Source organism: Artemia franciscana, chromosome 4 (genome assembly GCF_032884065.1).
Source record: "Artemia franciscana chromosome 4, ASM3288406v1, whole genome shotgun sequence".
NCBI lineage: Eukaryota > Metazoa > Arthropoda > Branchiopoda > Anostraca > Artemiidae > Artemia > Artemia franciscana.
In genome coordinates this window covers 31,286,142-31,308,872 of record NC_088866.1, presented here as the reverse complement: position 1 = coordinate 31,308,872, position 22,731 = coordinate 31,286,142, and the positions used below count along the sequence as shown (strand labels likewise).

At 37.8% G+C, this 22,731-nt stretch overlaps 1 protein-coding gene across 6 annotated transcripts in view; it reads right to left on the bottom strand.

Annotated features, from left to right (window-relative positions):
- LOC136026291 (phospholipase DDHD2-like) overlaps positions 1-22,731 on the bottom strand; it is a 125,313-nt gene that overhangs the window by 4,969 nt on the left and 97,613 nt on the right. For all 6 annotated transcript variants that reach the window (XM_065702694.1, XM_065702698.1, XM_065702697.1 and 3 more), the window contains 3 exons: positions 20,017-20,146; positions 17,808-18,175; positions 14,901-15,121 (listed from right to left, as the gene is read on the bottom strand). In XM_065702694.1, coding sequence (XP_065558766.1) covers positions 14,901-15,121; positions 17,808-18,175; positions 20,017-20,146 — 719 coding nt within the window. The remainder of the gene's footprint in view (positions 1-14,900; positions 15,122-17,807; positions 18,176-20,016; positions 20,147-22,731) is intronic.

The window sequence follows — 22,731 nt, the reverse complement described above, 5'->3', positions numbered from 1 at the left end:
GGTTTTAGTATTCAAAATTTCATTTACTAAAATCCGCCAAGAGCAAACAAGTAATCCTACAAATCGCATTTTAAACTTGGATACATATTAATATATAAAATTGCAGAATTTTTGCAGAATCATCAATTCTGCAGGACTCTTAAACTTTGTAACCGAGGAGGGACTTGGCCATTCCAAGCATGAACCCCTAGCCTCTCCTGAAATTTGACAAATATCTGAGCGTTGCAAGTGATAGTACTGCTGCGGAAGGAGCTGATTATTTCCGAAATGGACAGAGTTGGAGAATCACATGTTGGATCACAAGATCGATTGAAATCAGTTTAGGTATCATTGGATCGATCAGTAAGTCGGTTTAAATAAGTTCAGGTCGCATTACATAGGTTTAGATATGAGATTTAAAATTCCACCACGTGAAATTTTCAGAAATACGGCCCCACTTTCTTCAAGGAATTTTCGTTTATTCTCGGCTACTCACTATTTTGGAATTGAATGTGGACACTGCGTCTTATTCTTTCCTTCTCACAGCCAAAAGTTTTAGTGCCCTTTTTGAGATTCAAAGTTATAGGAAAGTGGATAACCCCCCTCCCCGTATTTTCCCCGAATTGCATCTGATACAAATTTTAAGATGGTCCTTTATTGTACTAGGAACTTCGGAAAAAGCCTCATTCAATCGGAAATTGAAAGGACTAGTGTCCTTTTTAGTAGTCGAAAGTGATTGGAGGGCAACTAGAGCCCCTTCCACGCCAACCATTTTCCCAAACACATATCAAAATTTTGAGATAGTCATTTTGTTCAACGTAAATTGTGTCTTTGAGGATGACAACCCTCCCAGAGCCCTCACGGCAAGGCTTGTAAGTTACACCCTGGGGGAATATAAGGTATATATAAAGAGTGATCGTGTAAACTTTGGGGTGGGGGCTCATTGGATTGGTAATCAGAAGTTTTAGTGCCTTTTTTGAGATTGAGATTGAAGGGAGGGTGGATACCCCCCTTCCACAAACACACACCCCGTATTTTCCCGAAATGTATCTGATAGAAATTTTGAGATGACCATTTGTTGTCGTAGAAACTTCGAAAAGAGGTGATTCGATTGGAAATTGAAACAGCAAGTGCCCTTTTTAACAGTAGAAATTGATTGGAGGGCAGCTAGCCCCTCCTCTCACAACCCCCATTTCCCCAAACACATAAAATCAAAATTTCGAGATAGCCATTTTGTCCAAAGTAAGTAAAAGGTCCGAAAATGGAGTCTTTGAAGATGACAACCCCCCCCACACACACAGCCCTCAGGGCAAGGGTTGTATTGGTATCAAGTTGAAACTTTCAGAGAATACTTAAAGGGGAAGATCATGCCACCAAAGGGCATTATCTGCACACTACTGCTAATACTACTGTGACTCCTACATTTACTACTACTACTACTACTTTCTATTGCAACTACTTGTAGGGCTAAGAGCACTCAGATGAAAATTTCAAGAAGTATATAAACATGCAGGTTATCAAAAGGATATATCAGCAATGTCACAACAATGGTTAAACCCTGCCTTAGCCGGTCCCAAGCCCGGTTGAGAAAGGAGGAGGGGCCAACGGGGGAGGGGACCCGTCAGTTAAAATAAATTCCCATGAAACATCTATGAAGAAATGAATACTCCCAGAAATATTGTGCCTGTTACGGCGTCCCCGGTTTCAAGCGACGCGATCTCGCTCTCTGGAATATCGGCGAGATCGAAAAGCGTGCGAGCTATTCCCTGCGAAATAGATCTACAGAAGTATGAATTCCGAGTCTATAGTAGGAATGTGAGATCCGTGAAGCATGAATCAACAAGGCTAGTGGTGGCAATAGAAATGAATCATCACCAAGCAGATGTTCTTTGTCTATAAGAGACAAGATTGAACGGAGTGTCTGAAGAAACCATACCTGTCCGTGACTCCAACAACTCTTACTTATTCCTCAACTCTGGTGCGCATGATGGATCTGGTGACAATGGATTCGGCTTTATGATAGGGCGCCGTGCGCAAAAAGCTTTTCTTGCATAGGATCCAGTGAACCCGAGAACAGCCAGACTACGACTTAAAGGAAAATTATCCAACATTTCTATCATTACTGTCTACACACCAACGAGAGTGGCAACGGATGCTGATAAGGATTCCTTCTACTCTGACCTGGAAATCTAGGGCATTGCAGAAATGCCCTAAATGAGACTTCCTATTTTTAGCGGGTGAATGGAACTCCCGTGTGTCCAACAGACCCCAATGTTCGCGATATTGTTGGTCAATTCACATACGGACAGCGGTGCTAAAATAGTGATAGACTACTCCAGTTCGTGAGATCTCATAACCTTTTCATCACCAACACAATGTTCCAACACAAACCCTGTCAAAGGATAACTTGGCGCTCAAATGATGGCTCCACACCTGCCCAAGTTGGCCATATATTGATCCGTCAGCGTTGGTGCTCCTCAGTCATCGGTTCTCGAGCTTACAGAGGGGCGTGCACGGGGTCAAAATCTGGAGGCGATCATACGCTTGTAGGTGCGAAAATCCTCTTGAAGTTGAGCGCGAGGAAGAGAAAACCCCTAAAAAGGAAGTTAAACGTGGAGAAACTGAAAATCCAAATAGTGAAAGAAGACTTTTGCCTGAAATTACAGAACCAGTTTGCAAGCCTGACAGACTGCGATAAAGACCCTACCAACCGATGGAAAAAATTCCGGAGCACCACGGAAAAGGTTACTGCTGAAGTTATCGGCTATGCTCCTGCAAAGACGAGGAAAAATTACCTCGCTGAGAAAACTGTAAAGCTAATCGAGCCTAGGCGACAGGCATCAAACGCATAAATTGCAGTAAAAAAGGCGCTACGTAAACAGGTTAAATCCAGCTTGCGTCAAGACCGCCAACAATTTTGGGATGAGGTTGCTATAGAGATGGAAAAAGCAGCCAGAAATAACGATACGAGAAGACTGTATAGAACCCTCAGAGAAGTAACTGGAAAAGTCATTTATCGCTGGTCCTCTAAAAGACGCTAAAGGAAGCGTGATCACTGACGTACAAGGTAAACTTGATCATTGGAAGAATCACTTTAAAGCCCTCCTTAATCCAAATACAGATGGGCAAGATGCAACACCATTGCTGCCACCAACAGCTGAAAGACCACCATATGAAATCGACATGGCACCACCTTCAGCCTCAGAGATACTAAACGCGATCAAACGGCTAAAAAACAATAAGTCACCTGGAGAAGATGGTCTCCCTCCTGAGATTTACAAGGCCTCACCACACGTTGTAGCGCAGCAGCTAGAAACCCTCTTCAGTCTGATATGGGAGAAGAAGATCTTCCCGTGTGATTGGAAGGTGTCAGTGATAATCCCAGTATTTAAAAAGAGGGACAAATACGAAATGCCGCAACTACCGAGGGATACCACTCATGGATATAGCTACCAAAGTATTTGCGATGATTATGCTTAAAAGGTTCGAAGAAGCAAGAGAAGAGCGAACATGCGAAAATCAGAGCGGATTTCGAAGAGGGAGAGGGTACACTGACCAGATATTCACTCTTTGCCTTATTATTCAACAGTGCGAACGTTATAACCTCCCCATAATTAACATGTTCCTTGATTTTGTGGCTGCGTTCGACTCAGTAACCCGCGAAAACCTTTGGCAAATCATGGTGGAAGACGGTATGCCAGTTGAATCCGTGGAGCTGTTGAAAGCCTACTACGAGCATTGCAGATCAATTGTAAGAGTGCTGGGCGAAGTAACTGAGCCCTTCAATGTAGAAAGCGGTGTGAAACAGGGGTGTATATTGTCCCCTGATTTGTTTAACTACCCTATACATTGGATTCGATGGTTTTGATGGTGTTGTTATGGGATTGGGCATTAATGTGTCTGACCTAGACTACGCGGATGACATCGACGCTCTTGCTGCTGATCCAGCAACTGCCCAAGCAATGTTAAATGAAATAGCACATTTCTCTCAGCTACTGGGTATGAAAATCAACACGGCCAAAACTAAAGTCATGGATCTAAATATACAGTCGGATTATCAGCTTGTTCTTTACGGACAAGAGCTGGAAAAAGTCGATAGCTTCACCTATCTTGGCTCAACAATAGACCCTCATGGAGGCTGCGACCTTGACGTACAGAACAGAATAATCAAAGCCCAGGCCATCCTCTCACAACTCCGCCGCCATTTGTGAAACCGGCAGGAGATCAGCATGAAGACAAACATTTCTGTATATAAAGCGGCTGTTAGATCTGTCCTCTTTTATGCAGTCGAAACTTGGCCACTGAAGGCGCTTCATCTCCATGATTTGGAAGTCTTTGACCACCGCTGTCTACGAAAAATCCTGAAGATTCGATACTCCGACAGAATCTCAAATGTTGATGTACACCACCACTGCTGTAAAATCGAACCCGCCGCCACGATTGTCAAACAGAGAAGACTGCGTTGGCTTGGTCATGTGCTTAGAAGACCCAATAACCACATCATAAAGCAAGTACTCTTAGCTGCCCCGTTGCCAGATTGGCGTAGGAGACCTGGCGGTCAATTATAGAATTGATGGGCAACTGCCAAAAACGACTTCAACCCCGTTGGCGGATTTCGAAGATTTGGCAGAAACTGGGAGAGCTGCTGGCTCCGGTTTGCTGAAGATTTGGCACAAGATCGCGACAAATAGGAGTCAACCATACGTAGTCTTCTAGATGCCGGGTAAAGTGTCCTCGTCTGGTCCCGCTACAAGTACAAGTACAAGTAAGTAATGGCTAATTGTATTAAGTTGAAACTTCCGGGACTTGATGAGAAGGATGTTCAAATGATCAAAAGGCAAAAGATTAATATTACTGCAGCTAGCAGTACTACCGATATTCAATACTATTACTAGCAATATCAATACTACTACTATGACTACTATTACAACTATGCCTAAGGACATGAAGGTGAAATTTTCAAGAAAATTTGAGGGGGGAAGAAGAACTGAATCAGAACTGGCCCTTTGTATGCAAGTTGTCAAAAGGGTGCAACAGCAATATCTTAGGAACAGTGTTGTGTGTAAAGTTGAAACTAACAGGGCTTGTTGTGAGGGATGTTGAACAAACCGAAAGAAAATATTTGCATCCTAATGCTTCTGTTCTACTCATACAACTATTACTGTCAATATTATTACTGCCTCTACTACTGGTAATGGCATTAAAGCTTAGGCAACTACAATCAATTCTACAGCTACTGCTAATACAACTACTATTAAACCTGAGGATATTAAGGCGATACATTTGGGACATATAGAAGCTGTATGGAATAAAATCGACACACACTATGCCCACACAGGGTGTCGAGTGGACACATCAGAAATGCTTCAGGAATGGTTGATGGTATGTATTGAGCTGAAATTTTCAGCGTGTGAGTAAGGGGATGTTGGAGAAACCAAAGGTACTATGCCCATGCTGCTACTAATGTTGCTACAACGTTTGCAACTGCGCAAGCTCAGGGTATTAAAGTGAAGCTTTTAAGGAATATTTAGGCGGATGTGAAAAAAAAAACTATGAGCATGGGGGCTTTCAAAAAGGTAACGAAGGAATATCTGAAGAATAACTTATATTATTAATTTAGACCTTTGAGGGTAAGTTTTAGGGGATTCTGAAATAGCCAGATGGCACTATATGTATATTTTTTATGCTACCACTACAGTTAATGTAACTAATGACGCTAAAAGTATAAAGACGAAACTTTTAGGGAACGTTTAGGAGTTTCAATTAATTGAAAAAATGTAGCCATGCAAGTTTTCAAAAGAGCATATAAGTAATATAAGATACAAGTTTGTGTTTTGTTTTTCTTAATACCCATTCTACGGGTAGGTTTTTAGTCAAGTCACTTTGTCATTTTTAACAACCCATTCTTTCACATGTAATTTTGCCACCTTATACTGTAAGGGAATTCATCAGATAAGCTTTTCCCAGACATAATTTAAGATAATTACTCCCCCTTCCCCCAAAAAAGAGCTTTATGAGTCTCCTACTCTTTACGGGCCTCCCCCAGGCCACTTTGCGTGTCCCAAGGTGGTGATACGGGGATACCCTACAGGTGTGTAGGGTACCTCCATAGCAGGCACGGACCAAGGGGGGACCTTGTCCCTGGGGGTCCATAACAAAAACTGGGGCACCCTCGCCCAGGGTCAAAAATACAGATAGAGGAGGAAGTGCCGGATTTTGACTCTTGTTGATAGAAGAGCATCGCCAAGTGCTGAATACCATTTTGTGACCAAGATGGGCCCAGGATTGCACAAAAACTTCATTCATACAGGAGGTTCCAAGGGACTTCTTGCTGTCCAGTTCCAGGCCGGCGGAAGCGCTCCAGAGTCTACTTAAGAAGATATGTTGATCCCCATCCTGTACTGGTATCCGAAATTAATGCTTTTCCTGAGGCCAAAATAATTTCAATGATTTAAAGAGCATGAAAATTGGAGCTTGGAATGTTATGACGTTAAAAAATGACTATTGTATCGACATGTTGATTGACGAATTCAGACGATCCGAACTGGACTTATTAGGGGTTTCAGAAACTCATATCCCAGGGGTAAGAAGCATGAAATTAGGTGATATAGAATTTGTTTACTCAGGAAGGAAGGATGCAACAACAAAAGAGAGAATAATGAGGACTTTTTTCCCAAGACATTGAACCAACAAAACATATTCGAATATTTCGGCCCTATATCTAAGGGCCGTCTTCAGCAAAGAAAATAATAAACAATAAAACACTTACAATAAAAGTTATCAGTTAAATATCCATTTTTTTTCTAAATAGCCTTGGCATCATTACTTCTTAACGAAAAGTTCAGCCAAGACTGCGTGATAAAAGCTAACATTTTACAAGCTAAAAAGGTTCATTCATTTCACTAGCTGTATTTATTAAAAATTGGAATAATTTCTTATTGCGATATTTGCCTTCTCTGAAGCTAATCTTGTAGTTCTTTTGGGATTGGGCTTGTTTTTATTCGTTCCTATTTTTGTTTTATTTTGAATAAGCTTATTTTCTATAATTAATTTTGTGTACATAGGGTTGAGTGTGTTTTCTTTAAATGGAGTTATTTTTAGATTGTAATATTTTTTCAATACTTTCTTTGTGTTGCTGTAATCTTGTTCCTAAATTTTGGTGGGTTCGACCAATGTAATAATTTCCACAACTACATGGTATTTGATACACCCCTCGTAGACGAGTAACTGGGGTTTTATCCTTACCAGAATTGAGAAGACTCATTATACTTAAATTACTTGTGATTGTACAAATAAGAAGATCAAATAATTTAAATTTCCATCATCAATGGCGAATAATCAAAATTTTAGCAAACAATCTTTAATATTTGCTTTTTTAAATTTAGCTGAGATTTTTGCTGAGATTTTTGGGATGGATCAAACAGAATTTTATCATTCAGCTTATGATTGTTAGCAATGAAGGATATTTGGTATCTAATCGAAAACCTTGACCTTTCAGAGCTTACAAAAGCAATTTGATACATCCTACACCTCCGACAATCCGAACGAGGAAGTAAGATTAACAGAGATTTGTCATAGAAATAATTTTTAGAATTTTGGATTTGAAAATGCCATATGGAAGAATTTAATGTTCGTATATCATTTAAATACAACAAATTTAAGAAGAGGAATAATGTTTTAGTTTCCGAAACATTTTCAAGTTTTGAAGGTCGATGTAAGAAATTTCCAAGCATTCTTATTGCCCTATTTTGTAGTACCTGTAAGGGTTTTATATGCTTCCAAAATGTATTAAGATATACAACTGAGCAATAATTCAAATAAGAAGTGATTAGAGTGGTAAATTATTTTTAAAATGGTAAAAGGAAAAATATTCTTCGCATGGTACATCGACCCAATATTTTGAGCAAGTTTTAATCTTAAATACTCAATATGATTATGAAATGACAAAAGGTAATCAAGAAAAACTCCTAAATAACGATATGATTGGACCCTACAAATTTTTTTATCACCAACCTGTAGCTCTTCACAAGAAATCTCTCGAGTGGAACGTTTTGAACGACCAAAAAGCATAAAATTAGTTTTCTTAAAATTCGGTACTAGTTTATTAGAAACAAACCATCGATTAACTGAGGTAACACTTATAGTCAGATTTTCGATCAATGTCAATGAATCCCTAGCTTTAACTGTTATAGCTGTATCATCTGCAAATAGAACTGAATGGCTAATATTCTCATGCAAACCTCGGGGAAGATCATTAATATAGATCAAAAATAAAAGTGGACCTAATACTGAGCCTTGGGGGACACCAATATCAATAAGACTTTTTAAATTAGTCATTTTTCCACCGACATTTACTGTGATTTTGCGTCCGCATAGGTATGATTTAATAATTTGCAATCCTTTCCCTCTTATGCCGGAATTTATCATTTTGTCAAGAAGAATTTCATGATTTAAAGTGTCAAATGCTTTTTTTTATATCATAGAAAACAGTAGCCACATGGAAATCATCATCTAAACAATCATTTATTTCTAATAAAAGAGCTGCAACTGCTTGTTCTGTCGAAAAATGCCAATTACTGCTTTACATGTTCCCTGGACATGCAACACAGGGGCAACAATTGAGGGGGAACAGGCGAATCTCCCACCCATTTTTTAATGTCCGAACGTCCAGGTTTTGTAATATTGTAACTGACAAATTGTTATAAAAACTGTTGTGCCTAAAGGCCTTAACTACACACGTAGAGCAGCCTTTAGACGTAACAGTATCTTTTAGACTTGCTCGGATGGGATCGACCATTTCGGTAACAGGTGGAAATTACGCCTTACTTTGGAATAATCCCTGTGAACATAATCTCCCTTATATTCCCCCTCCTTTGCAGGCTGTAGAATCTTTGAACTGATAAGTGCAATATATTCAATATCACCTCAATTATTTTTGAGTAAATTTTTTCTAGTTAAAACTTCACATCAAAATAAAAAAAAAACACTTTAGACGTAACTACAAACTATCTCGGTTCTACTTTATTTAGGCTCGCAAGGCTTTTCTCATTCGGATAGGCTAGTCTTGACTCATTCAGCTTGTCAGAGAAAAAATGTTACCGCTTCAAAAAAAAGCTAAAAAAACTAAAACAAGTAGCCTTACTAATTGAACTGGTCACTCCGTCACTATGAGATATAAAGATGAAGTATTCGAGATATTTGTTATATAGCCGAAACATTCCTTTATGCAGTTTTGCATAAAGTTTTTGTTGACTTGTGCAGTTTTTTTCGCTCTATTTTTGAATACCAGAATCACTCCTGTTGAATCCGTCGCTGTGCCAAAAATGTCCCTGACTTAATGAAGTTGCGTTTCCATTCCACCTTTTTGGCGCCATCTATCTTGACTACGCTAACTGCATTGCATTTATTGTGAGAAGTCACAGGCAGCGCATCGTCCGCCAATGGAAATAATCCGACAGGAAAGAAACGTGGATGCCGGGCAGGGAAAAATGAAAGGAGAAGGCGTACGGGGTGTGTTATTTCGGTACTAGTGACAAGCCGTGACTATTGTCCTTCACCAAAACAAGTGTTTGAGCGAAACCCGGTGAAAATCAAGATATCCAGAACACCTAAAATACCGAATCTGAAGAGATTTGACGAAACCCCCGTGTGCCCCATCCAGGACAGCCCGCCCGTTCTTAAGCCCGAACGTCCTTTAGCTAAACGTAAGTTGCCAAATATACTTGTGTGTAACGCTACATCTTTGAACAACAAAACTGATGCACTTGAAGTTATTGCCAGGCAGAACAACGCCTCAATAATAATAATAATAAGCGAATGTTGGGACACTTCTGACGAATCGGCGCGCATCAAAGGTTACGCAAGCTACTTCAATACGCGTCGCGATCGTGGCTTGAATCGTCGAAGAGGAGGCGTTGGACTTTATGATCGTAATGACCGACCCTCAAAGTGGTTAAGTGAGCCTATTGACTCCGACCACGAAATATTATGGACCGAATGCAAACCTGCACTTTTATCAAAAATATTTTCATGTTTAATTGTTGCTTCGGTCTATTATCCTGAAAGCGCTAAAAACAGGAAAGATTTGATTGAACACATTCAGTTTTTCGTAGACAAAATGCGCCGCAAGTATGTCTCTCCTGGCTCTGTTATTGCCGGAGACTTTAATCAAACTAATAGGCAATGGGTTTCAAATATTTTAGATTTGCGACAATCCGTTACAATACCTATCCATCAAAGTGGCAGCTCACTTGACTTGATTTTTACAAAGTTGACAGACTTTTATTACGCACCGAGATCCCTAGGACCCCCTCTGAATTCTGATCACTTTAACATCTTCTGGGAAGCTAGTTCGGCAATTCCGAAGCCAAAACGAGTCAAATATACAGTGCGACCACTTACTGAGGACTCGATATCTACATTTGGTCGCTTGATCGGTAATTATCAGTTTGAGGACATTTGCTCTAAACAGGATATTAATATCAAAGTCAATAAGCTGAATACTCTGCTTCAGGAGCAGTTTCAGACTTGTTTCCCCGTAAAAGACATTACTCTGAGTGACACTGATAAACCGTGGATAGCCAATGATCTAAAGAATTTAATAAAAACCCATTGTCGCCTTCATATCCCTGGTGATACCGTCGCTTCAGCCAAGTGGCGTAATCATATTGTTAAACTGAACAAGCGCGCCAAGAGGCAGTATGTGAGGGATAAAATTACTCCCTTACTCACAATAGACCCCCACAAATGGCATTTCTCAGTAAAAAGACTTACCGGTAAACACTCAGAGATCTAAGGCTGCTCAAAGAGGACGGTACCTTGACCTCAGCTAATGAAGTCAATTCTTTTTTTGTTGACATTTGTACCAAAATCTTGTGATTAACTCCGGCCTATATCAATAACTCCGAACCTTTATAAAGTGGAAGAAACGTTTATTTACCGCAAACTTAAGTCACAGGTCTCTGCACATCTAGACCCGTATCAGTATGGATTCTTAAGAGGCAGCAGCACAACTGTTTATTTAGTACGGATGTACCATCTCATTGTCGAGTGGCTCGACCGAGGAACTGCTATAGTCAACCTTCTCCTCGTAGACTACCGAAAGGCTTTCGATCTTATTCGCCATTCCGTTGCTATCACAAATCTACGCACCATGGGTGCGCACAAACATATTCTCCTTTTAGTGATCAATTTTTTACAAGCCCGCTATCAGTGCGTTTACAGTCTTTTCCCAGGAGATACCGACTCCGAATGGGTCGAGCTTACATGCGGAGCCCCACAAGGTATTATGCTCGCTAGTCTACTGTTTTTGGCAGTGATAAGTTTCATCCTTTCCGGCTATGAAGAAAGATTTAAGTATGTAGACGACTTGTCAGTCCTACTGAAGTACATTGTTGAGAAGTCTGAGGCTGTTCCCCAATTCTGTAACGAAATAATCAACAACTTCAAAGATGAATGTACTGCGAACAGCCTCCAAATCAACGAAGGAAAGACTAAAATCCTTCGCTTGACTCCCCTGAAGAGAGACTTTTGTGTACCCTCCTCCTCCTTATCCTAGTGAATCTTCGGCAGTAGTGCTTGATGTCAAGTTTAGCATCGACTGCTCTTTCAGCCTTCATGTTGATACAATTATCAAAAAGGCAAACAGTGCGATGCGGACACTTATACTAATGCGTCGATTTGGTTTCTCAGTGGCACAACTAAGGATAGCCTATCTCACTTACATCCGACCAATTTTAGAGTATGCATGTCCCGCATGGGGCCCACAAGTCAAAAACACTATATACCTAAGTGACCAGCTTGAGTCAATACAAAAGAGAGCAGTCAAAGTAATATTGTGCGATGCTTTTACTGAATATAAGTTAGCATTATCCACTTTACAAATTCCCTCTCTTCAAGAGCGTCGTCACAGTTTGATCCTTGAATTTGGCCAATATCTTCTCAGAAGTGATAAACACAGATCGATACTATCACCAGTTTTAGGGAAACATCGAAGTACTAGGTCGAAGAACATTAACGGATTAGCAGCACCTCCTTCACGCACAAATCGTTTTTCCAACTCATTCATCCCTTTCTTTGTATCAAAGTATAACAATTGTTGATTTAATCCTGTTCGTCTTCGGATTTTTTCGTCGTTTGATTTAATCCTTCTTTTGTAAGCACAAGCGCCATTTAGTTTTATGACTACGAGAGATTGTGCAAATAAAACCGATTCTATTCTATTCTATAATTGATTTTTCCCAGTTTCTTTACAAAATTCCTATTTCCACCTCCCTGAGTTCTATTGATCTCCTTGTTCTTGAGATCGTTTTCCCAGTGTCTCTGACCTTACACTTTAAGTGAAGATACTTTTGTTTTATTTGAATAGAAAGAAAAGAAAGAGGATACGTAAAAAATAAAATAAAAAAGTAAAGTAAATAGAACAAAAAGGAAAAAAAGAAGATAAACAAATTAAGAGAAACAGAAGAAGTTAAATAGGAGAAAGTCACTGAAAAGAAATTGGTCATAAACAAATAAAAATGGTGAATAAAACTAAGAGGAAGAATTAAGAAAAAGAACAAAAGGTGAGAAAATCAATTTACCATTACCCGACAGAATCATGGATTAAACAAATAAAAATTGCTGAAAAAATAAGAAAAATTGAAAGAACAAAGATGATCGAAAAATAACTTTACAGAACGCAACAAAAACTAGACCTACGTTGCCTGAGCAACGTGAAGTGTTGCGGCAACCTTTGTCCGGCTTCGCCGAATGAAGTGTTGCGAGAGCAACACTTTGGTTTTGTTTCTTGCTATCGGTTAAACGCTGAAGTTGTCAACCTATCGAAAATTTTAAAACGTTATGTTCAAAGAAGAACGCGATCAGTAATCACATGATCAAAGGCTATTCCTCAGCGTTGAAAAAACAACAATAACAAAAGAATATCGAAAGAAGGGACTAAATTGACTTTGCAGCCAGTTGAACTTTATCCTTTTCAATCGTAGACATCGTGACGGATCAAGACTTGGAACAATGTCTTATATAATCTAGTTGGTATTATAAAGCTATCCGTAACTTTTCAGGATCAAAATACCATAGATGACACTCTATTAATTATTACGAAACTGCCTCGTTGTTTTACGTTATCGTTTGTACCCATTGCGTAAACATTTAATTCTAGGTTACAATGAGTATGGATAGGCTGCACCAACTAGCAAAAGTTACAAACCCCTCTTCACTAAATATGATTGAAGCCTAACAGACGATTATTACTTACAAGTCCCCTACATGTCTTACCACTGGATACAACTCGGTCTTGCCATCAAATACACTGGAAACAAATAATATGTATATCAAATAGCAAAATTTGCAAACCCCTCACTGCCGAAGATGAGTATGAGCTAACAGCCGACCTTTCCTTACAAGTCACCTACATGTCTCACAATTGGTATCGGCTTATTTTTGGTTTCAGTGTGCACCCTAATACTGAAGTTGTCAACCCCTTGAAAATTTCAAACTAGTATATCTCATGAAGGAATTTTTGTACCAAAAAATGGATGACATATTCTTTGATCAGTTCATCAAGAGCTATCGACAAATTCTATCTGTCTTAGTTCAAAAGTTGATTTTTTTTTGTCGTAGGCCAACTTTCTAACGTCCCCACTTAGAAAGGAGCAAAGGATAAGCTCCAATTTCTTTAGCAATGACAGAACTTTTAAAGTTTAAAAGGTGCATATGATAACATTTCTCTACCTCAATCCCAAGTCCAAAAAAACCAGTGATAAACCCAGCCAAAATCACGGCAGCACTTTAGGACCCGTGGGAAAATGCCGCTTTTTTGCTTCTATAAATTTTTCTATTTATAACTCAAAGAAGATATATTGGCTGTGGGGCCGGGTAACTGCCGCATATATTTAACACTTATAGATTTTAGTCCATCTTCAATCTGAAAGTGGTGCCTGCCTACTTGCCTGCTAGAACGGAGCTTTCCACTCGGAAGCAGAAACATGGTTTGATGAAACGAAAGCTTGGCTGCACAACTTCAGATACTCCTCTCTGACATAGGCCACATAACTCAACTTCACTTCGCACACCATAGGCTCTGGCTCGTGGACAAGCAAAAACCATCCTTTTTGGCCCCAGGCAAGAGTTCTGCAGAGCTTTCCAAAATGTAATGCCATATTCATCAATCCGGCCTGAGATCCACACTTTCCGTAAAAACCGCACAGGTTAGCACCAGTTTCCAGGAATAAGCCGACATCGGCGGCATAGTAAAAAAAACAAAACAAAACGGACAAAACCAAAGTGTTGCTTTCGCAACACAATATGTGCACATGTATTTTTATTACTTTATAAGGGTTGGACAAAAATTCCGGGGGTGTGGTGTGGGGATTTTTTCAGACCAAGTAACATCCCACCCTCCTGGATATGGCCCTGGAAGTAAGTGTGACCTGAGTTGCGAGGCAATTCGTCTTTTATTTAAAAATGATTTATTTCAACTGTTGCGAAAAAAACAACTACTATAAATTTTGATAGTTTTAAACCCCACAGAAAACACCTGAGAATTGCAAAATTCGTCTGTTACTAGAGCTTGTAATTTGGCCTAGATATAAAAGAAGTATTCAACCTATGAGATTTAAACGAAAATTGTGTAGAATAGATATTAATTTTCAGTAATACTGAAGACGTACTGTTTTTAAAGGTCTGAAATAACTCGAGACAGATCGACATAAAGATTCAGGGTTGTTAATAGATTGTTACGGATTTTTTTTTTACATTATTTTGTTATCAGTAGCTACCTAGATTGAAATGGAACAAAGATGAAGCTAAAAACACCCAGTATAAGATGTCATCGCAAAACTGGATTAAACAAGTAAAAAATTTGCAAGGAAAACAAAGAGAAAGAATGGAGAGGAAGAACAAAGGTGAGACAGCCAACTTACCAATATCCAACATGAGACGCCATTGCAAAAACATATTCACCAACACTTTCTAAAGGACCCTCTTGAAGAACATAATCAATACGTCTGCCTTCGTTTAAAGCCCCGACATGCATATTGACAATTGCTGGGTCGTCCGATCCTCTGAATTCAGCAAAACCTTCGTCAAGAAATGCATCCTGTGCATCCTTCACCAATCCGCTGGTAGATGAACCTGACTGAAGCTAGAAACGAACAAAGGTAAATATTTAGTGGTTCCACTCTCCATAAAGAAACACTATAGAATCCTGGAAAATGTTCGGAAACATCTAAAACTCTAATTCAGTTTTTGGGTTTTGTCAATGATTAAATGATCTGGGAGAAGAAATTTTCCAGGATGGAATACAAGGGAGAAATGGGTGGATGTAATATTAAGTGAAGCTTTACGGAGATTAAGAAGTTGGGCAAGTTTGTGGGTACAGGTATCATTCATAGGAATCATTTCCTGTAATTTATTTGTGACTTAATTTTTTGTATTAATCATGGTCCGTATACAAGACAACCAAAATTCGGAAAAGAAAAAAAAAGAAAAATAGTATTTTTCTACATACTGATTGAATAATAGTTTAAACGTGATAGTTTATGATAGTTTAAACGTAAAAGATAATACAACCAAACGAACAGATTAATAAGATGAAAAAACAGTATCTGGAATCATTGGCTTTCATTCGTCTTTTCGAGATAACAAAAATGGGTTTTCTAACCATTCCTACTTTTAAATTTCAACCACGCCTGCTTTAACATCTAACCACGCCTACTTTAAATATTTAAGTAGCAAGACGAAATATATAACTAATAGCTGCATCACGACCTTTTACACCTTTTGTGGAGAAACCTGTTTCTCTTTTATAATTTGTGATTTAATCTGAATTTAAGGGTGTGAATTTGTTTATAATTTGAATAATGTTATATTTTTTGTATTAACTATGGTCCTATATATCATGTAATATTATTCTAAAATACTTAATTATATCATTTTTAATTGTGCGATCACTTATCCCTACCCCCAAGTGGATAATATATAGCCTTAATTGTCTACTAACTGCATCTTGATAGCACGACCCTTTTCTTTATATTAATTTAACACCAAACAGCAAAGAAGTGCTGAGAGGAAAAAACTCGCGCAATGAGCATATTTGATGAACGATGACAGATCGCCAAAGACCGTCCTTTCCGACCAACAATTTTGGGACAAAGGAAAAGCAGGTCATCCCGAATGCTGAAAAAGGCTGAAAGGAAAGATTTAACGGATATCGCAACCTCTTGAAGGGTGAAGAGATGAAGGCTTTGAATAAGTAGCGGTGGAGGAGGAGGAGCATGCGTAGCTATGTTGTCCTGAGGCGGCTTGGCGCTGCAGTGAGTTATCAGCAGCAGTAGTAGTAGTAATGAGTATATAAAATTTGGGCTATATTTTTTTCCATTACGGTTGGAGGAGGGCTAAAGCTAAGCGCACTTGGAAATAATTATTTTTGAAGGTTGCAACAGCAGCCGCTGATGGATGAATCTGTATTTCAGAAAAACCATAAAAATTTGAAGACTTTATGGCCCAGATGTATGGTCCCTATAAAAGTTTTCGGTATATTTTTTTATAGTTCCGCTGTTTGAATATTTTAAATTTATGAATTTTAAGCTCTTAATGTTTATTATATTCATTGAGAAAAACATGATTTTACGACAAAGCTACAGTTGTAACTTCCACCGTAATGACAAGATGTATATGTTAATGAATTCAATAGGTTCAGATCCATCCATTCATCAAGCCAGAACTATAACATTACTTGTATGACTGCAAATGGATATCTTTCTCATTCAACTGAATTCCCAATTTTTCTTATCTTTTTAAGATATAAATGGTTGTGTAAGTTAACACTCGACCAATTAAAATAATAAAACTTCATCGTGTTGCAGAGAAACACTACTGCCTTCGCTTTTCTTTTCTTTTTGCTCTTTAACTCAAAATTTTTCTTGGGTATGGGAATCATGAAACTGGGCAGAAAAGCTGCCATAAAATTTGTAAAAATTTCCAGTAGGTATACACAAAAAATACAACCGTTTTTTCTTATTGTTGTACATGGTGACAATACAAAACTATACTAATTGGGAAAATGAACACATTCAGACCCATTGTATGTCATACTCCTGCAGAACACTAAATTATCTCTCTGAGAGCCAGAGGATTCTGAATATCTTCTGGATTTCTTGGAAATATTACTGGAAGAGTCGATCTCGAATGCCAAATACTAATTTTGGGATGATTTCCTGAAATTTTTGTTTTAATAGACTTTCGTACTTTAATCGAGAAATAATATAAAAAGTACACAAAATGACAAGAACCTTATATGAAAAACTGGCTCGTTCACTTAGAACCAGTTTCTAAAGTTGTCGTGACGTATCAAATTTTTTGATTTTTTATATATAAACATAGCTTTTTTTCTAGACAAGTTAAAAGTTTCTTTTTCAACGTGGATAAATAGATCTTTTTCTTTAAAAAACTGGATCTTATATTTGTTTCCCAAAAATAAATTTTTTTCTGTGACTTCTGAAGAATTTTTTTTTTTTTGAAAAAAAATTCCCCACACTGTGTCAACAGAATGTCCAAGCTTCGAAGATAAATTTTTCTTCGCTATCATTAACGGCCGAAAATCTTCAAACCCGCATTTCTCGAAATGAATCAAATGGATCACTCAGCTTACATACAGCTAGCGATAACTATTAGGGAATAAAGTTTTATCATGTCTTTAATCTTGGCGGGTGAAATTAACAAAACAAAGAAGAGAATAGAACATTTATTGGATTCCTGATATATTCAATAGGCAAGCAGAGGTAAGAGTTCGAGAGTTAAAATGGGAACACAACGATCGAATAGCATACCTGAATCGGGTCGTCCACTTTCTGTGTAGGCTCCATGCTTCCAACAAAATTGCTTATAGCAGGGATTCTCGATATAGGCGTGTAGCTCTGAACAGCTGATATAGTAGTTTTCAAGCCATCCCAAAATTTCTGTTTAATATCAGCCGTAAACTTGGAAACAGTTTCTTGAATTTCTCGATGAAATCTCTTCCTTCCTTTATGATGAGGCATCAAAACGGGGGGAATGGATGCCATTCGAGGATCAATAAGGGGTTCTACCCTATACGCTATGGGGTCATGCGGATGAAAAATGTTATACATCTTTGGGCATGATGGAAACTTAAAGTCGGGCCCCAAAGTTTCTATCCCCCGAACAGCGACAAACATAGCTAAAAGTACAAAGAAGACATGTTCTTCATTAAATGGTATTTGGAGTGATACAACAACGAAAAAAAAATCTGCAAAAAGCGTATAACAATTAAAACAGAAGAAGGAGAATCCGAGAGGGAAACAACTGCTTCCATCCTTTATTGAAAGATTTGCCCCAAATTATCCATCCCAAAAAAAAATTGTTGAACTTGACTTTAACTTAATAGCTTTAATTCACTAAAAGTTATTAAAGAGCATGTAAAAAAAATTACAAACTAATTCCTGAAGATCCAACAAGACTTGAAAGTCCAATTTTAGACAATATAAAAAGTATTCAAGCGATTACTGGAAATAACTGAAGAGAAATCACCAGACATGTTCACTTCTTTCATCTATTTTTAAAGAAGGAGCAAGGCCACTAACACAAATACTAACAAAGAGAACAAAAGACAATTAGCAAAAGCACACGCTTCAGCGTCATGAATTTTATAAAATAGATGTAATAGGCAATGTATGACACCAAATACACAGCCAAACAGCCAAAATTGTCAAAACAGTTTGAATATTTAGAAACACAGACCGTATATGTTCAAATATAAGAAGAAGCGAAAGCCAATAATTGATCCAAAGACTATGGCGTCAGTCATCCCTAAGAGGGAAGCCAAGGTGTCGCGCTTTTCCTTCGTTGGTTTTAACATTACAATTTCGCAGTAGAATCGACGAATTTAAATGGCGAGAACTTGCTTTGAAAAGTAAACATCAGCATCCATTCATTTCCAAGCATTTTCACTGTAATTATGTCTTTGTATCTATGTTAGATTAACTATTATGGTAGGAAAATTGCTATTCCAATTTTTCATATTTTCCAAATTTCAAAACCTTCTACCATAAATCTTCTCTGCGATTGACGAATCATAGAAGTTACACTTGGGAGTTGAACATACCCTAGCTAATAAAATTAGACACATTATTAATCATATGAATCCCTAACTCCCCCCCCCCCACTAGATATGGCCTTGGTTATAATGTGTTCTATTCGAGAATGAAAAGGAAAGAAAAAGATGATTTTTCTCATGCATAATATTTACGTTTGACTTTCCCTACATTTCGTCCGTAAATGTATATTTTTCGTGATTCTTTATGCTTTTAAATACCAAAGGTAGTTCTCTTTGTGTTTTTATTTTTATTTAAAAAATCCTTTGCAACTGAAACTATATTTAGTTTATCAGGATTTAAAATAAAACTACTGATAAACTTTGTCCAAAGCTACAGGGAGAAAATGTGAAAAGTTCTGCAAGAAGGATCTGCGATTTAAGAATGTTCTTTAGGGCACTTCAATCATTTCGATACGGTGACCCTAACATTTTCTCAGACTAATCTAAATTGTCCAGTCACTTTGTGAGCAGAATTTCCAGAGAACAGAAAACGAAATTTTTCACTTCTTTTTAGTGCATATGAAGCTAAAAGCATTTCTAAAAAGTTATAATTTAAATACATTTATTCAAATTATTGATTAAATTAGGTCTGCGATATAAAATGCCCTTAAAATAGACAAGAAAAGTGACCTACTCGGGATTTACAACGACACTTGTTCAAGAAGAATCTGCATCAGAGCACTCTTCATCAAAAATGCATTTGTGCTTGGTACAGCAAAAATGCTGTACCAAGCATGCATTCAGGATATACACGTATACAACGTATACACGTATACACGTATACAACGTATACACGTATACAAAATATAAGAAAAGCATGTGCGTAGTATTGCATACAGTAAGATATTTAAAAATGTATGAAAATGTAAAAAAAATGTTTTAAACGTATGCAAAAACCGAAGAAAAAAGGGTGGAACAATACTAACCTATCGGTGATCCCATTGCGAAGAAACTTGCAGTTTCAAACTCAATTGTCGGGTATTCGATAGATGGCTGTCCAGTCCCGGCTGATGTCCAGTTACAGTTATAGCCACGAACTTCATGTCCGGCTTCAGTCTGTTAAAATGTTGTGATTATAATTTCCTAATGAAATCTAAAAACAATGCTTTAATTGAAGAGAAAATCAACTGAAGAATCATATAATGCTAGAATATTCTGAGCCTTTAAAATACTAAGTCACATTGAAAAATGCCAACCGCTACTTCTGTCACCGACAGCTCTCACAGAACAAGGCCAACTAAGGTCAAAATAACGCTCCTCTTCCACCACTCTATTCTGCTCAGAGATTCATTCGTTACTCCCTGCCATGACGTTCATGCTTCCTTTATTACAACCTCTTCCCACCACATTCAAGGACGCCCAGTTTTTTGTTTAGACTCAGCTCGACAAATAAAAACAGTGAAGTCAATTCACAACAATGTAGGGGGGGGGGGGCGAATGTGCTTTTCAAAATCTAGGTGGCGCAATTTTTCAATATTTTCAATAAAATACAAAAAACTGGAATTTTTTGATGAAAACCCCAAAAAATGCATTGATCAGTCTGTGGGAAAGGGGAGGGGTACAAACGTCCCAATGCCCTTCCCACAATTGACGCAACAGCCGATTTTTGGTAGCCATTCATCTTAACCGATAAACGAGACGTAGCCATTTTTGCCAAATTACCACGACAGAGCCCCAGAGGTCCGTTTACCGGCTCATAGTCAAATAAAAAAAAAGCAGAGTGAGGGGCAGGGGCAAAAACTGTTTTTCAAAGTTAAGGGGGTGGTGGAAAATTTTGTTGTTTTTCAATGAAGATACTAAAAGAGGAATTTTCAATGAAAAATCCCAAAAAAGGTATTTAACAAACACTAGAGGCTTTATTTTAGGCAATCGTAGAACAAGACAGCTATTTTTACCTTTCTTTTATTAGAGCCCTAGAAAAAGGGACCAAACCAATTTTTTCAGACATTTTATTCTTCAATATATAGTCATTCAATGGAAAATCATAATGAAAATGCACTCTGAATAATTAATTGGAGCTAAGCTAAGTATAATGTAAATAAACAAGTGATAATAAGTATCTAACTAGGTTAATTATTCAAAATACCATAAAGTAGATCTGAATCAGCAGTCTTACCAATATTTTCCCAAAGCACCAATAATTTATACAAAAACTATTATTACCTAACTGACTATAGGCTAAAGTAGCTAGCCTATATATCTATGACATAAACATATATGTATGTCATGACTTTCAGGGAATGTTGAGGGAAATGTGGAACTAAATCAAAAGATATTATTTGCATCCAGGTTGTCAAAATGACGTGCCTTCAATATATCATGGACGGCTGAGGGTGTGCACATGAAACTTCTTAGCAACAGCTGAGGGTATTAAATTGAACTTTCAGGGAATGCAGAACTAAATCAAAAGACATTAAGTGGATCAAGGTTGTCAAAATGACGTGCCTTCAATATCCAAGGGACAGCTAAGGGTATGAACATGAAACTTTTTAGTAATAGCTAAGGATAACAAGTTGAACTCACAGGGAATGTTGATGGGAACGTCGAACTAAATCAAAAGAAGCCATGTGCGTCCATGTTGTCACAATGACGTGCCTTCAATACCTCAGGAACGGCTAAGGGTATGAAGATGAAACTTCTTAGGAACAGCTAAGGGTATCAAGTTGAACTTTCAGGGAATGTCAACCTGAATCAAAAGAATTTATGCGCACCCAGGTTGTCAAAACGACGCGCCCTTCAATATCTCAGGGATGGCTAAGGATATGAAGACGAAACTTCTTAGGAATAGCTAAAGGTAATAAGTTGAACGTACAGGGAATGTTGATGGGAATGTCAAATTAAATCAAAAGACGCCATGTGCGTCCAGGTTGTCAAATGGACGTGCCTTCAATACCTCATGCACGGCCAAAGGGCATGAAGATGAAACTTCTTAGGAACAATTAAGGGTAAAGTTGAACTTTCAGGGAATGTCGACCTAAATCAAAATAATTTATGTGCATCCAGGTTGTCAAAACAACGCACCTTCAATATCTCAGGGACGGCTAAGGGTATGAAGATGAAACTTCTTAGGAATATCTAAGGGTATTCCTAACCCTTAGCTAGTTTGAACATACAGGGAATGTTGATGGGAATGTCAAACGTCCTAAGACTTGATTTCAAACTGAATGTAATTTATACAATAATTATGCTGAACACAGTCAAAACCAACACTCAGATCACCTTACACGATTTAATAATTTAATAATCCAATATTTTAATTCTTAAGCAGAAAACCAACCTTGAAAAATATTCTTAATATAAGCCAATAATATAACTTAGATAGGCAATCAAAAACAAACAGATCCTATTTTTAAAAACTTTCCAAACAGAAGCTTTTAATAATTATTTCCAGCCACCTTGATTATTGTAGTGATTGTAATTTATTTTTTGCGTTGATGATTTGAAAAATAAAACCAGAGTGTTCAAAAAACGTTCAGGTTTCTAATAAAAGCAAAATGACACAATAAGCTTTAGAGGGTTTAAGGGTTGAGGGGGGTGGGGTGCATTAGACAAACTCACGTTTGTAATTTTATGTTCGTTTTTTGTTTGACTTAAGCATTACTATGAATTATTTACTCGTTTGGGGATTTATTTGTTCATCT